The 14,132-nt window shown below is 43.3% G+C and overlaps 1 protein-coding gene across 11 annotated transcripts in view; it reads right to left on the reverse strand.

Annotated features, from left to right (window-relative positions):
• KMT2C (lysine methyltransferase 2C) overlaps nt 1–14,132 on the reverse strand; it is a 1,516,687-nt gene that overhangs the window by 25,029 nt on the left and 1,477,526 nt on the right. For all 11 annotated transcript variants that reach the window (XM_069211124.1, XM_069211114.1, XM_069211120.1 and 8 more), the window contains one exon: nt 12,573–12,681. In XM_069211124.1, the coding sequence (XP_069067225.1) occupies nt 12,573–12,681 (109 nt within the window). The remainder of the gene's footprint in view (nt 1–12,572; nt 12,682–14,132) is intronic.

Consider the following 14,132-nt stretch of genomic DNA (forward strand, 5'->3'; position numbering starts at 1 on the left):
TTTTTAAAGGTAAGCTGGTAATGGTCCTGTATTTTCTAACCATAGGGTCACTGGTCTGTATTGCATGAAATGCAACAACTAGCAATACCACTTGTATTACACAGCTGTCTGCTCGTATGTGATAAAACAGAAGAGCATTTGGTCTCTGAAGAGACAGCAACCAAATCTGTATAATTACAACCCATGGTCAGTCACCAAGTGGTCGTGGCACACAGCTTGACTGACTCTCCTGGGAAAGGTCTGGGTTGGCTAAGATGAAACAGCTTCAAGACAGTGAGCCGTCTTCAAGGGCCTATCCATAGGATTAATTGTGTTAGAGAGTTTGGTCCACTCGTAGTTATAGAATGTAGGGAAGGTTTGGGCAGCGATATGTTCCACTGCCTCACAAGCTCTGAAAATCTGAACTACTGCAGCAAAGCAACTGGGATTTTAAAGCACAAAATGATTCCAGTTTGTATATATATATTTTTTTAATGTTGTATTGTCTTCCCCAATGTGGAAAATGTAAAACCAATAATTTATTTTAAAGGGAGAGAACTCTGGAGAGGGTCAATGCCCTCGACATGCAGCAGAATTTATGTGAAGCCCGCAACTACTTCTTGTGCTTGGCAACGTACAGCTTTGCTTCCTGGTTCTGGATCACCTTCTGGAGCATGAGGATGCACCTGTCCATGGCTTCGAGTCATGCCCCGAGCCCAAACTCCAGCGACACATCGTGAGGGTATGTAACCCACAGCTGTGGTATGGTTTCAAACCTGAAGTTTTAGGAGAGGACATCGTTCCCTCGCACAGTGGATGCTCTTGTTTTAGGAGTTGTCGGAAGGCAAGGGAAATTGGGATCAGAGCTTGTAATCAGCACTGGAAGGCGTGGAATGAAAGGAACTCAAGTCAGTGCCCAAGTGTGGCGTTTACATGTGGCTGAACTCTGTCATTTCTGGGAGGTGGTACAGAGCCAGCATAGAAGTGTATGGCGCCCCTAGCAGCCCGCAGGAATATTGCTGAAAAGTTTCCGAAACCAGTTGAATACCTGGGGAATACTATAAATATGAAGAATCTGCAGTTAGAAGCATTCATCAGAGACAATGTTAAAATAAAACGGCAATGAAAAAATTAAGGTTCAACCTTTGAATCCTAATGAAAACCTTTGGGAAATTAGTGGTAGATGGTATACATGAAAAGGCACCTTTCTTGTAACACTAGAGAAAACTGAACATTCGAACATGACATTGCAGGTGCTTGTTTCCAGCACCTTTGGCCTGTAAAATTTGTGACATCTGGCTTTCAAGATAGCTTTTGAGATTCGTGTTAAATAATTTTTAATAAAAAAATTTAGGTAAATTAGATTGTAAAACACATTGGGCCTATGGCAGCTGCAAAAAAAAAAAAGACTCCTTTTTAATAACTTTACATTCAGATTAAACTCTTGTTAATTTCCACTGCTAACGAAGGTGTCATCAGTGTGATGTGCACTTTAGTGATCCTCTGTATTAAATAATTAATACTTGTATTGTATGTGGCATTTGTACATATTTTAGATAAGCACTTTCAGATCCATCCAGAAGAAAAAGGTTACTTACCCTGTAAGCATATGTCCTTAACAGGTAGTGCTGTAGATTCACAATTTTTTGTATACATTTGCTATCTAGTGTTGGTCTTGGATGTTGCAACTTGTGTTTACTCAAAGAATGTAAATCTCAAGAGGGGGCCATGGTCTCCTTCGACGACCTGAAAAAGGACTTTGAAATGAGTGTCACTGAACATTTTAAATATCTGCAGTTGAGATATGCGATACGCTGTCACATACCTGAAGGGGACCGCCTACCAAAGTCATCTCCATTGGAGAACCATCTCCATATGGATCCCATGCCAGAGAACGCAATTTCCCTGATGTATAGGAAGCTGAAAAATAACTCTTCTGATCCCCTGGGTAGTGTGCGGAGGACTTGGGTGTGGGACATTGGGCTGATAGAGGATAAAGACTGGGTAGACTCAGTACACAGCCACAGAGAAACAGCAATTTGAGCTTGTTTCCAATGAATACAGCTTCGAATATTTCATTGAGCCTACATGGCTCGAACACTCTTACACTGCCTGGGGCGCAGCGACACCGCTCTGTGTGCTGGGGGTGTGGGGTGGTGGCATTTTCCTTCTGTATACTCTGGTAGTGTCCAGTAATTCAGACCTACTGGCAGGAGGAGGACATTTGGAGGACAGATGCCTCCTGCTACACAACAGGGGAGGAGAGGTGGCCCAAATCTCGAAAGATCTGGCTCACGTTGGTGGCCAAGAGGAATATTGCAAGGACTTGGGGGGCAGCACACCCACCGACTGTCACAGACAGGAATAGGGATCTAAACTGGTGCCAAAGGGCCAAAGAGGTGACTTATAAAAGCTGTGGTTGCCTGAAGAAATTCAACAAGATCTGGACCCCCTGAGTTGAATACAGAGGGTGGTATAGGGTATTGGGGGCCGGATAGGGAAATGGCTGGGGTAAAGATGTGCCCCCAAGGAGGCCACCATCGGATCGTAAAAGACAATAGGAGGGTTATAACATAACTCTACTTAAACCACTAGTCTGGACTGTGTGAATGGGTTATGGTTGATATAGTGCTTCACTCTATTATTCACGATGATGTAAAGATGTGTAAGCTGAGCAAATGTTTAATAACAAGACTACCCCCCCATATATCACATAGCATGAGGACACAGGACCTCAGATTGTTTTCTGTCCAGTGAATGAGTAGCATAGATTTTAGTGTGGTGTCAAAGAGAAGTGTACTGTGCATTGTGATATATAGGAGATGAAAAAGAGAGAAATATATTACCATCACCAGCTTCAATGGAGGAGTGTGAGTACTGGTGAATATACAGAACTACATGGTATTAAGAGATGCTTACACGTTAGTTACAATTTTCAGTTTGAAGCATGTGTGGCTATTGATACACGGAGATTATAATAATGTTTCCCCCAAAGAGATAACTAATGGCCAGACGGTACAGATGTTTGGAGCAAAGTCCTTAACACAGTTTAGTCCACCATTGCTTGTTGACAGGTTAGAAGAGCCACACAGTAGTGATTGGTAAACAACTGGTTTGTTTTACAAAGAAATGTTGGGCCCTGTATTTAGTACATTAGTGCCCTTTTAATGCCTAGTGTGTGTAATCAGGCCTCTACTGATACCATGTCAGGTTGCTAGAAGAAAACGAGCAGCTCAATGGTCTCATTGATGGGGAAAGGTATGACAACCTTGGGCAGTAATTTGAGTTTGGCCCTGAGGACCACCCTTGTCCTTATGGACTTGAATTGAACGTTTCTGCATTTTAAGGGCTTGAGGCTTGCCAATAAAACTGAATGAGATTTCTATGATTATAAAAGCAACCCTCCATGACACCAACTGTATTTACAGGAGTGTAGTGGTTCAAAGTGTGGGTCCTTGAGCCATGTGAGGACCCTGCTGAGAGTCCATACATGGGCAGGAGGGATTCTAGCAAGAACAACCTTCCTGAGCCTCACCATGACAGCCTTCCCTACAGGGATATAACAATTCTTGATCAATCCTCACGTCCACAAAGGACTACAAACACAGCAAAACCTTGTGCGGTTATTTTATTAGCGTTATCCCACAGTATTATTACAAAATAACTGTGCAAGACTCTGCAGTGATGGTAATCCTTTGTGGACGCAATGAGCGAAGATTGATTGAAAACCAATATATATATATATATATATATAGAGAGAAAATGTAACTTACCCAGTGTACATCTGTTCGTGGCATGAGACGCTGCAGATTCACATGCTGTGCACATCCCGCCATCTAGTGTTGGGCTCGGAGTGTTACAAGTTGTTTTTCTTCGAAGAAGTCTTTCGAGACACGAGATCGAGGGACTCCACCCCTTATGGCTCCATTGCGCATGGGCGTCGACTCCATCTTAGCTTGTTTTCCCCGCAGAGGGTGAGGTAGGAGTTGTGTATATAGTAATAGTGCCCATGCAATGGAGTAAATATGTATGTACATAATGTGTTTAAAAGTGATATATTTACAAATGTACAAGTCTAATTTTTTCTCCACTTAAAACGGCTACAGGCTCCCGGGGAGGGCGCATGTGAATCTGCAGCATCTCATGCCACGAACAGATGTACACTGGGTAAGTGACATTTTCCGTTCGATGGCATGTGTAGCTGCAGATACACATGCTGCGCATAGACTAGTAAGCAGTTATCTCCCCCAAAAGCGGTGGTTTAGCCTGTAGGAGTTGAAGTTGTTTGAAATAAAGTCCGTAATACTGCTTGCCCTACTGTGGCTTGGTGTGTTGTTAACACATCCACGCAGTAATGCTTGGTAAATGTATGAGGCGTAGACCATGGGGCTGCCTTACAGATTTCAGTCATTGGTATGTTTCCTAGAAAGGCCATGGTAGCACCTTTCTTCCTAGTAGAGTGTGCCTTTGGTGTAATAGGCAGATCTCTTTTTGCTTTTATTAACAGGTTTGAATACATTTAACTATCCATCTGGCAATGCCTTGTTTAGTTATTAGATTCCCTGTATGAGGTTTTTGGAATGCAACAAACAATTGTTTTGTTTTGCGAATTTGTTTTGTTCTATCTATGTAGTACATTAGTGCCCTTTTAATGTCTAATGTATGTAATGCTCTCTCGGCTACAGAATCTGGTTCTGGAAAGAATACTGGGAGTTCCATTGTTTGATTTGAGTGGAACGGTGATATGACCTTAGGTAAGAATTTAGGATTTGTTCGTAGAACTACTTTATGTTTGTGTATCTGAATAAAGGGTTCTTGTATAGTAAATGCTTGTATTTCACTTACTCTTCTGAGAGATGTGATAGCTATCAGAAATGCTACTTTCCATGTTAAGTACTGTATCTCACATGAGTGCATGGGTTCAAAAGGTGGACCCATAAGCCGTGTTAAGACAATGTTGAGATTCCACGAAGGAACTGGTGGTGTTCTTGGTGGGATAATTCTTTTCAGACCCTCCATAAATGCTTTTATGACTGGGATCCTGAATAATGAAGTTGAGTGCGTAATTTGCAGATAAGCTGAAATTGCGGTGAGATGTATTTTAATGGATGAAAAAGCAAACTTTGACTTTTGTAAGTGTAGTAGGTAACTTACGATGTCTTTAGCAGATGCGTGTAATGGTTGAATTTGATTATTATAGCAGTAATAAACAAATCTTTTCCACTTGTTTGCATAGCAGTGTCTTGTGGTTGGTTTTCTAGCTTGTTTTATGACCTCCATACATTCCCGGGTAAGGTCTAGATGTCCGAATTCTAAGACTTCAGGAGACAAATTGCTAGATTCAGCTATGCTGGATTTGGGTGTCTGATCTGCTGTTTGTGTTGAGTTAACAGATCTGGTCTGTTTGGTAGTTTGATATGGGGCACTACTGAGAGGTCTAGTAGTGTTGTGTACCAAGGTTGTCGTGCCCAAGTTGGTGCAATTAGTATGAGTTTGAGTTTGTTTTGACTCAATTTGTTTACTAGATATGGAAGGAGTGGGAGATGGGGGAAAAGCGTATGCAAATATCCCTGACCAACTCATCCATAACGCATTGCCCTGAGAGAGAGCCTGTGGGTACCTGGATGCGAAGTTTTGGCATTTTGCGTTTCCTTATGTTGCAAATAGGTCTATTTGCAGAGTTCCCCACCTTTGGAAGTAAGTTTTTAGTATTTGGGGATGAATTTCCCATTCGTGGATCTGTTGGTGATCCCGAGAGAGATTGTCTGCTAACTGGTTTTGAATTCCAGGTATGAACTGCGCTATTAGGCGAATGTGGTTGTGAATAGCCCAATGCCATATTTTCTGTGCCAAGAGACACAACTGTGTCGAGTGTGTTCCTCCCTGTTTGTTCAGATAATACATTGTTGTCATGTTGTCTGTTTTGACAAGAATGTGTTTGTGGGTTATTATAGGTTGAAATGCTTTCAGCGCTAGAAATACTGCTAGTAGTTGTAAGTGATTTATGTGAAGCTGTCTCTGCTGAGTGTCCCATTGTCCTTGGATGCTGTGTTGGTTGAGGTGTGCTCCCCACCCTATCATGGAGGCATCCGTTGTGATTACGTATTGAGGCACTGGGTCTTGAAAAGGCCACCCTCTGTTTAAATTTATAGTGTTCCACCATTGAAGTGAGGTGTATGTTTGGCGGTCTATCAACACTAGATCTTGAAGTTGACCCTGTGCTTGTGACCATTGTGATGCTAGGCACTGTTGTAAGGGCCACATGTGCAATATTGCGTTTGGGACAATGGCTATGCATGAGGACATCATGCCTAGTAGTTTCATTACTAATTTTACCTGCAACTTTTGTTTTGGGTGCATGGCTTGTATTACGTTTTGAAATGCCTGCACCCTTTGTGGACTTGGAGTGGCAATCCCTTTTGTTGTGTTGATTGTTGCTCCTAAGTATTGTTGTATTTGACACAGCTGTAGGTGTGATTTGTTGTAGTTGAGTGAGAAACCTAGCTTGTGAAGGGTTTCTATGACGTACTTTGTGTGTTGTGAACACCGTTCTTGCGTATTGGTTTTGATTAACCAATCGTCTAGGTACGGGAACACATGTATTTGCTGCCTTCTGATAGGAACTGCCACTACTGCCAGGCATTTTGTAAAAACTCTTGGCGCTGTTGTTATCCCGAATGGCAACACTTTGAACTGGTAATGTACCCCTTGGATTACAAACCTTAAGTACTTTCTGTGGGAAGGATGTATAGGTATATGGAAATACGCATCCTTGAGGCCTAGTGTTGTCATGTAGTCTTGTTGTTTGAGCAATGGGATCATGTCTTGCAGTGTCACCATGTGAAAGTATTCTGATTTGATGTATATGTTTAATGTTCTGAGATCTAGTATAGGTCTTAGAGTTTTGTCTTTTTTGGGTATGAGAAAGTACAGGGAGTAAACTCCTGTTCCTTTCTGATGAATTGGTACTAGCTCTATTGCATCTTTTTGCAACAACGCTTGGACCTCCAGTTGTAAGAGATCCATGTGTTGTTTGGACATGTTGTGTGTTTTCGGTGGGACATTTGGAGGGAATTGTAGAAATTCTATGCAATAACCATGCTGGATAATGGCTAGGACCCACATGTCTGTGGTTATTTCTTCTCAGTTGTCGTAGAAATTGGTTAGTCTCCCCCCCACTGGTGATATGTGTTGGGGATTTGTGACGTTGAAGTCACTGTTTATCTTGTGGAGTTTTGAGACTCTGGAATTTCCCTCTACTCTTTGGGAACTGTCCTCCTCTGTATTGTCCCCGAAAACTTCCCCGCTGATATCGACTTTGATAAGTGGGTCTTGTTTGTGAGGGTTCTGTGCTCTGTCCCCGAAACCCCCCTCGAAAATGTGATTTCCGAAATGTGCCTCTGCTCTGTGGGGAGTAGAGTGCGCCCATGGCTTTGGCCGTATCTGTGTCCTTTTTAAGTTTTTCAATAGCAGTGTCCACCTCCGGCCCAAACAACTGCTGTCCGTTAAAGGGCATATTCAGGACCGCTTGTTGTATTTCCGGCTTGAATCCTGAGGTGCGTAGCCATGCGTGCCTCCGTATGGTCACTGCTGTATTTACAGTCCTAGCAGCTGTGTCAGCTGCATCCATTGCTGAACGTATCTGATTGTTCGAGATAGTCTGTCCTTCCTCCACCACTTGTTGTGCTCTCTTTTGGAACTCTTTGGGCAGGTGTTCTAGGAAATGTTGCATTTCGTCCCAATGAGCCCTATCATATCTCGCCAGCAATGCCTGTGAGTTGGCAATGCGCCATTGGTTGGCTGCCTGTGCCGCAACCCTTTTCCCTGCTGCGTCGAACTTGCGACTTTCTTTGTCTGGAGGTGGGGCATCTCCTGAGGTGTGTGAGTTCGCCCTTTTGCGAGCTGCCCCTACTACCACTGAGTCTGGTGTTAATTGCTGCGTGATGTACACAGGGTCTGTTGGTGGTGGTTTGTACTTTTTCTCCACCCTTGGAGTAATGGCCCTGCCCTTCACAGGCTCCTGAAAGACTTGTTTGGAGTGTTTGAGCATTCCTGGTAACATAGGGAGACTCTGGTACTGGCTATGTGTGGACGACAGTGTATTAAAGAGAAAGTCATCCTCTATAGGTTCTGCGTGCAGGGTGACATTATGAAACGCAGCTGCTCTTGACACCACCTGTGTGTAGGCAGTGCTGTCCTCAGGTGGTGACGGTCTCGCTGGATAACAGTCGGGACTGTTATCTGATACAGGCGCATCATAAACATCCCATGCATCTGGGTCATCTTGGCTCATGCTTGTGTGTGTTGGAGACTGCACCATCGGTGGGCTAGCGATTGGTGATGATTGCGGTGAGCATTGAGGGGATGGTGGCGGAGTTACTTGTTTTGCCACCTTTGCTTGTGGTGGTTTATCCTTCTCTTGGAAAGCCAGTTTCCTTTTCATCCTTATAGGAGGGAAGAGTTCTTATCTTCCCTGTCTCCTTTTGGATATGGAGCCTTCTCTGTGTATAATCTGGCTCCCCTGCCTCTAGTTCCTGTCCGAATTTATGGCTTTGCATTTGTGTGGAAAGCCATTGCTCCTCAGTGTAGGAACTTGTTTTCGGCTCCGAAGCCGGATGTTTTGGGATCAAAACCTTTTCCACCATCTTTTTTGGCTCCGAAGCCACTTTTTTGTGTTTCGGTGTTCTGATCACTCGGTGCCGAGTCGTCTCGGTGCCGGTATCTCGATGTCGAGATTGTTCTGACGCGGTGTCTCGGGGTCGAGTCTTTTCGTGCCGGTATCTCGACCGGAGTCGGATGACTTCGACACATTTGCCCTTTTTCGGTGCCGATTGACGGTCACCGATTTTTTGGGTTAAGCCATGGCCTGCCGGCGGTGGCGTCCCCTGGGCTCTGATGAATTTACCGTGAGTTTTGGCTGGGGCGGTTTTACTCACGGTTTTCGGCGTCTGTTCTGTTTCGGCCTCGTCCGAGTCAGCAATGGAGAAGGTTTCTTCTTCCTCCAAGTCTTGGTGTCCTGACGGCGCCGACACCATTTGAAGTTTTCTCGCTCTCCGGTCCCTCAGCGTTTTCCTCGATCAAAACGCTCGACAGGCCTCACAGGTATCCTTTTTGTGTTCGGGAGACAAACACAAGTTACAGACCAAATGTTGATCTGTGTAAGGATACTTGTTGTGGCATTTGGGGCAGAAGCGGAATGGGGTCCGTTTTATTAGTCTTGTCAACGCACGTGGTCGGCCGACCAGGCCCCGCCGGGGAACCGAAACCCCGAAGGGCCACCGGAGCTCTTCAAAATTCGGTGTCGATCTGTGTTAACTAACCCGATACCGAACGCAAACAATACCGTTGAATTTTTCCGATATCTAACTAATTTTCCGAACCGAAACACGGAGTGTAGAGGAACACGTCCGAACCCGATGGCGGAAAGAAAACAATCTAAGATGGAGTCGACGCCCATGCGCAATGGAGCCGAAATGGGAGGAGTCAAACGATCTTGTGACTCGAAAAGACTTCTTCGAAGAAAAACAACTTGTAACACTCCGAGCCCAACACTAGATGGCGGGATATGCACAGCATGTGTATCTGCAGCTACACATGCCATCGAACATATATATATATATATATATATATATGGTAAATGCCACTTACCCAGTTTACATCTGTTCGTGGCATGAGACGCTGCAGATTCACGGCTGGAAACCAGAGTCTTTGATCCTTGCCACCCCTAGATGTCTATCCCCCTACCTGCCTAGCAGCGATGTATCCTTGACCACTGTGACCTGGTGGGAAAGGGAGAGCAGCCTAGTGCTGGACACATGGTCCAAATGTCCCAGACTTACTGCAGAAGAAAATAATTGTACCTCCCCGTATCCTAGATCACCTTGATGAATCAAAGTTTCTGAGTAAATCAGCTGGGACTTAAGCTCATTTATGGTGAATCCCAATAACGTTGAGAGTTCCATCCTTGCCCAGAGATGGTCTGCAACTGAATGCGGCTAGCCTTACTCACCCACAAACGGGCAAACAAGAACATGATTTTGACCAAGAAACCATCAAGGCATCCACAAAGTCATTAGTGAATGGAAGCAAGGACTTTAATGCAATGGCCCATGCTGGAGAATCTCAATTACAGCATTTAGCTTAGTTTCAATGGACTGCAACTGTCACCTCAGTTGCTCTCCAAACCAACATCACCAATAATGAGGCAATGATGAACTTTTACTAAGATAGTGTTCTGTCCGGCAAGATAATTTCTGTTTCAGGGAAGTGGCAAGTCAATTGGCATTTTGTGAAGCATCAATTGTATAATAAGGGGACGCAAGAAGTCCCCTGTCCAGTTATCAACAGTACACTCAGGAGGTCCCTGTTCTGGTACAGGGATCAGAGTCAGAGGCAAAGAGAGAATGGAGCCTCTACTGATGGAGGTGTTGCAGAAGATGGATGGGGTTACAATTGGGTAGCATGAAAACTGGTAGTACATGTTAGCTATTCCACAGTATCACATCAGATGAGCTCGGGCAGACAATGGTTGTGGGCATGTCATGGGCATCGGCACCAGGTCATCGATTGGCACCGATTAATCCACCAAAGTCACCATGTCAGTGGATATCTGCTTGGACTGTGGGACCGACGTGGAAGCTTATACTGCCATTGGTAAAGCCCCTTGCTTTGTGAACCAAGGTGGCAGACTGTATCTGGGAGGTAAACCAACTGGACTATGGGGCTCAAAAGCGCAATGCAAGGAGTTCAAAGCACATTAAAGATTTGCAGGATGGTCTCATAAAGGCGTCAATCTGCTGCTGGGACTGAGACAGTCCAGGGAACACAGGGTGCAATAGTGCTAAAAGAGGTACCTGTTCTCTGGCCAGTGACCTTGAAGGAGAATGGCTTATATCTTGACACTCTTAAATTCAACTCATTCTCAGATTTTGAGAGGAAAGTTTAACTGTCACAGAAATGGCCTCAGACTGGGCCTGTGACTTGGTCCAGTAAGGGGGTCTGTGTGATATCTACACTTACGTCTGAATCTCAGTGATACACAACTTTGACTCTTGGACTCCGATCGCCTTCGGGTGCATTGGTCACACAATTTGGAGTCGTGAAAGTAGCACAGGCATTAAAGGTACCTTGTGAGGGACTCCAACCAACATCTGCTTGTGGAAGTCTCAGCAAGGCATAAAGCCTGTAGCTTGGGGGTGGGGGGGGGGGGGTGGGTGGGAGGGGAGGGGTGCATGCTCTCTAGAACACTGAAAACCACTTTGAAAATAACAAAGATTGACAATGATGGGAGCATAGCTCCAGACCTGATGCATCGGAAGGTGCAGAAATTAAGGGAATTATGTCAGTGCACAGTGGTGGCACTTGCACGTGGCAACACTCAGTTCACAGTCAGTATGGAGCCACACAACACCACATTGTGGCACACAGGAGCACAGCTGAAGAATGCTCTACATCCAGCCTGGCAAATGGGGGGTATTCTATAAGTGAGGAATCTGCTTTTAGAGGTATCCATCAGAAAGCAATTCCTCTGAAGCTGTAACAATTACTGATGCAGTTCTAAAGGTTAGGTGCACACCATTGCTATTATCCTGGAAGATAATGTCAATACAAATTATTTAGAGATGTTTCAGCACAAAGTGAACGTTTTTATACCTTTTAAATAATTCTTCCTGCTGAAATTGTCTTGTTTTGGGTTGGTTGCTTTTCCCTTTTTTCAGGTGTTGGCTAAGCTATTTGCTCTCTGCACTAGGGTTTTGCCCATCTCCTTTTCAGATTTTGTGTTCCTGCAGGGTTTCCATTTATCATCCCTTCTTCTCATCTCTCTGGCAGCACACAGCTTCTGGACAGACTGTATAGCCCACCACTATTGTAACTGGGGCACTCCTTAGGTTCAGTCTCCTCTGCTTCTCAGTGGACACTATAAACCCACTACATTAGTACCTGGAGTACTGCCCTGAGTTTCATCTCCATCGCTTCTGGTTGGACCCCATATCCCTACAACTTTTGGATCCACTGCATTCCTTGTGGTCTGGTGTTTACTGCTCCTGGGTGGAGACCAAAGGTCCATTCCAGTGGTATTCCTTTAATGATCAATGAGAAATCCTAACACTGATTTCTTTTTAGATTATTCAGTCCCTAAAGATTGCCAACTTTTAGGTTTTTATGTACGGCAAGTAAAAGCAATGTGGACTTATCCCTCCTACAGCCACAAGTTCACCTTGAGATAATCGGAGCAAAGTCTCTGACCCTCACACACAAAATAAACACTGTTTCCATATAGACCATGCAATCAACAGGGTAGTCTTCTCTTCAACCAACTGAGGCAGGTTAAGCCAATGTAATACCTGAATGTGGGTAAGCGCTTCACACAACAATGATTTAATATAAACCAACACAGTTTGGTCCAAGTATAATCCTTGACTACTGCTTTTAATTACATGAATTGCCTCTAGCCCTCAAACAGCCCAATATGTGTTGTAGTTGTGCCTAATTCAGTAAGGTAACCAATGGGTGGAACAGGTTTCTGGAGGTCCTAGGGGGCATAGATTCCACTAAATAAGTGTGATGAAAATAACTGGCATTATAAACTGTACCTCTTCTCCTTTCTGAATTCTCCGATTGGAACTGATGATAATCTTGTGTCCTTTCTCGAAAGCCACAACCTCAGCCACACAGTTTGGTGCACATGAATGGTTAATATATCTGTCAAATACAAATAATAAATGTTACTTCACACAGAATTATAAAAGGATTATTATTAGTAATGTACAATAAAAAAAAAATGTGACTGCAATCTCCAAGTTTGTTAACTGCAAGTACCACAGTGTTGACAGCTTGATGGGTGAGTTTTTCATGGCTAGCACAGTGCAATTGATCAGTGTCTCCTTCATATACATTACGATACATAAAAAATAGTCAGTAATTGCACCCTACATAGTAGGCACAAGTCACCATTGCTATTTAAGTCCTGAAGTGTAGAAACTAGACCCATTTCTTTTTGTTGCATGAATATTTTTTATCATAAAATTAGACATCAAAGTCTCAGCAAACAAACTGAAGGAGCACAACGCCCTATTCAACACTGAGATTAGGCAGATTTAACTATGGGGAGATCAACAGCTCTTACCTTACTAATGTTCTTTGCTAATCACTGAAAATACTCTTAGTAAGTTCAAACTTCCTAAAGCCCAAGCACTGGTGGACAATGAAAGGGAACAAAAGACCCTTCCACATGAAGGTTTGACTAATGTGGGGATTAGTGAATAACTTGATTTGACAAAGTTTTATATCAAAAAGTTAAGACCAAGGTCTGTAAAAATGGGGGATATTTGCAGAACACACACAATACCACTTTCACTTATGTTCTTTGACCTCTCTAGTGAACCTAACACCTGTATTAAAGAAATCTGAACATATTCTAGCAACATCACTATATCAATATATTAAAAGGATTGATATTCACGTTTTAGGAACCTGAGAACACCTTACAAACTAAAACAGGAAAAATACAATTGTTTGGTACGTGTTCTGTTTTGGTCAACTGTTCCAAGAAAGAACTATTCCGCCCTGAGTATTATTCCTAGGATAGTTAGCCCCAAAATCAGTTTTAGGTGGTAACTAGACATCATAATCAAAAGTAGGATTAAATCCATCAACAAAAATAATACTTACGAAAATGTTATAACCATTAGCAAATAGCACAATTATTCTCACTGTTACTTTTTTGAATGAACAGCCCTGCATTTACCAAGTAGACTCATTTGGGCTGGTGATCAGGAATTAGTTAAACTAGATACAATAAGTACATAATGGAGGATTCCACACCTTTACTACCTAGTGTCATATCCCACTTCATAGCCTAAGAAAGGAAACTGAATAGCCTACTGAAGACCATGTGCAGGTGCACCAGCTAGAATACAATGTTCTAGGCAAGTTATTGTAAAACTGGCGTGCAAGTGTAAAACAATCAATTCCATATACACCTCAGATTCTGAGAATGTATTAATAAACCCTTTCTAAATGTTGGGACTGAAAACTTGGTTAGATTTATCCATAAATAAACATTTAAAGAAACTGAGGCCTTTTGTTGGCCTTTTTTTGTTTTAAAAAACATTGTTATCGTAATTTCAGTATAGGCATGTGAAACAGTATTC

The sequence above is a fragment of the Pleurodeles waltl genome, chromosome 10 (assembly GCF_031143425.1).
Source record: "Pleurodeles waltl isolate 20211129_DDA chromosome 10, aPleWal1.hap1.20221129, whole genome shotgun sequence".
In the NCBI taxonomy this organism is placed as follows: domain Eukaryota; kingdom Metazoa; phylum Chordata; class Amphibia; order Caudata; family Salamandridae; genus Pleurodeles; species Pleurodeles waltl.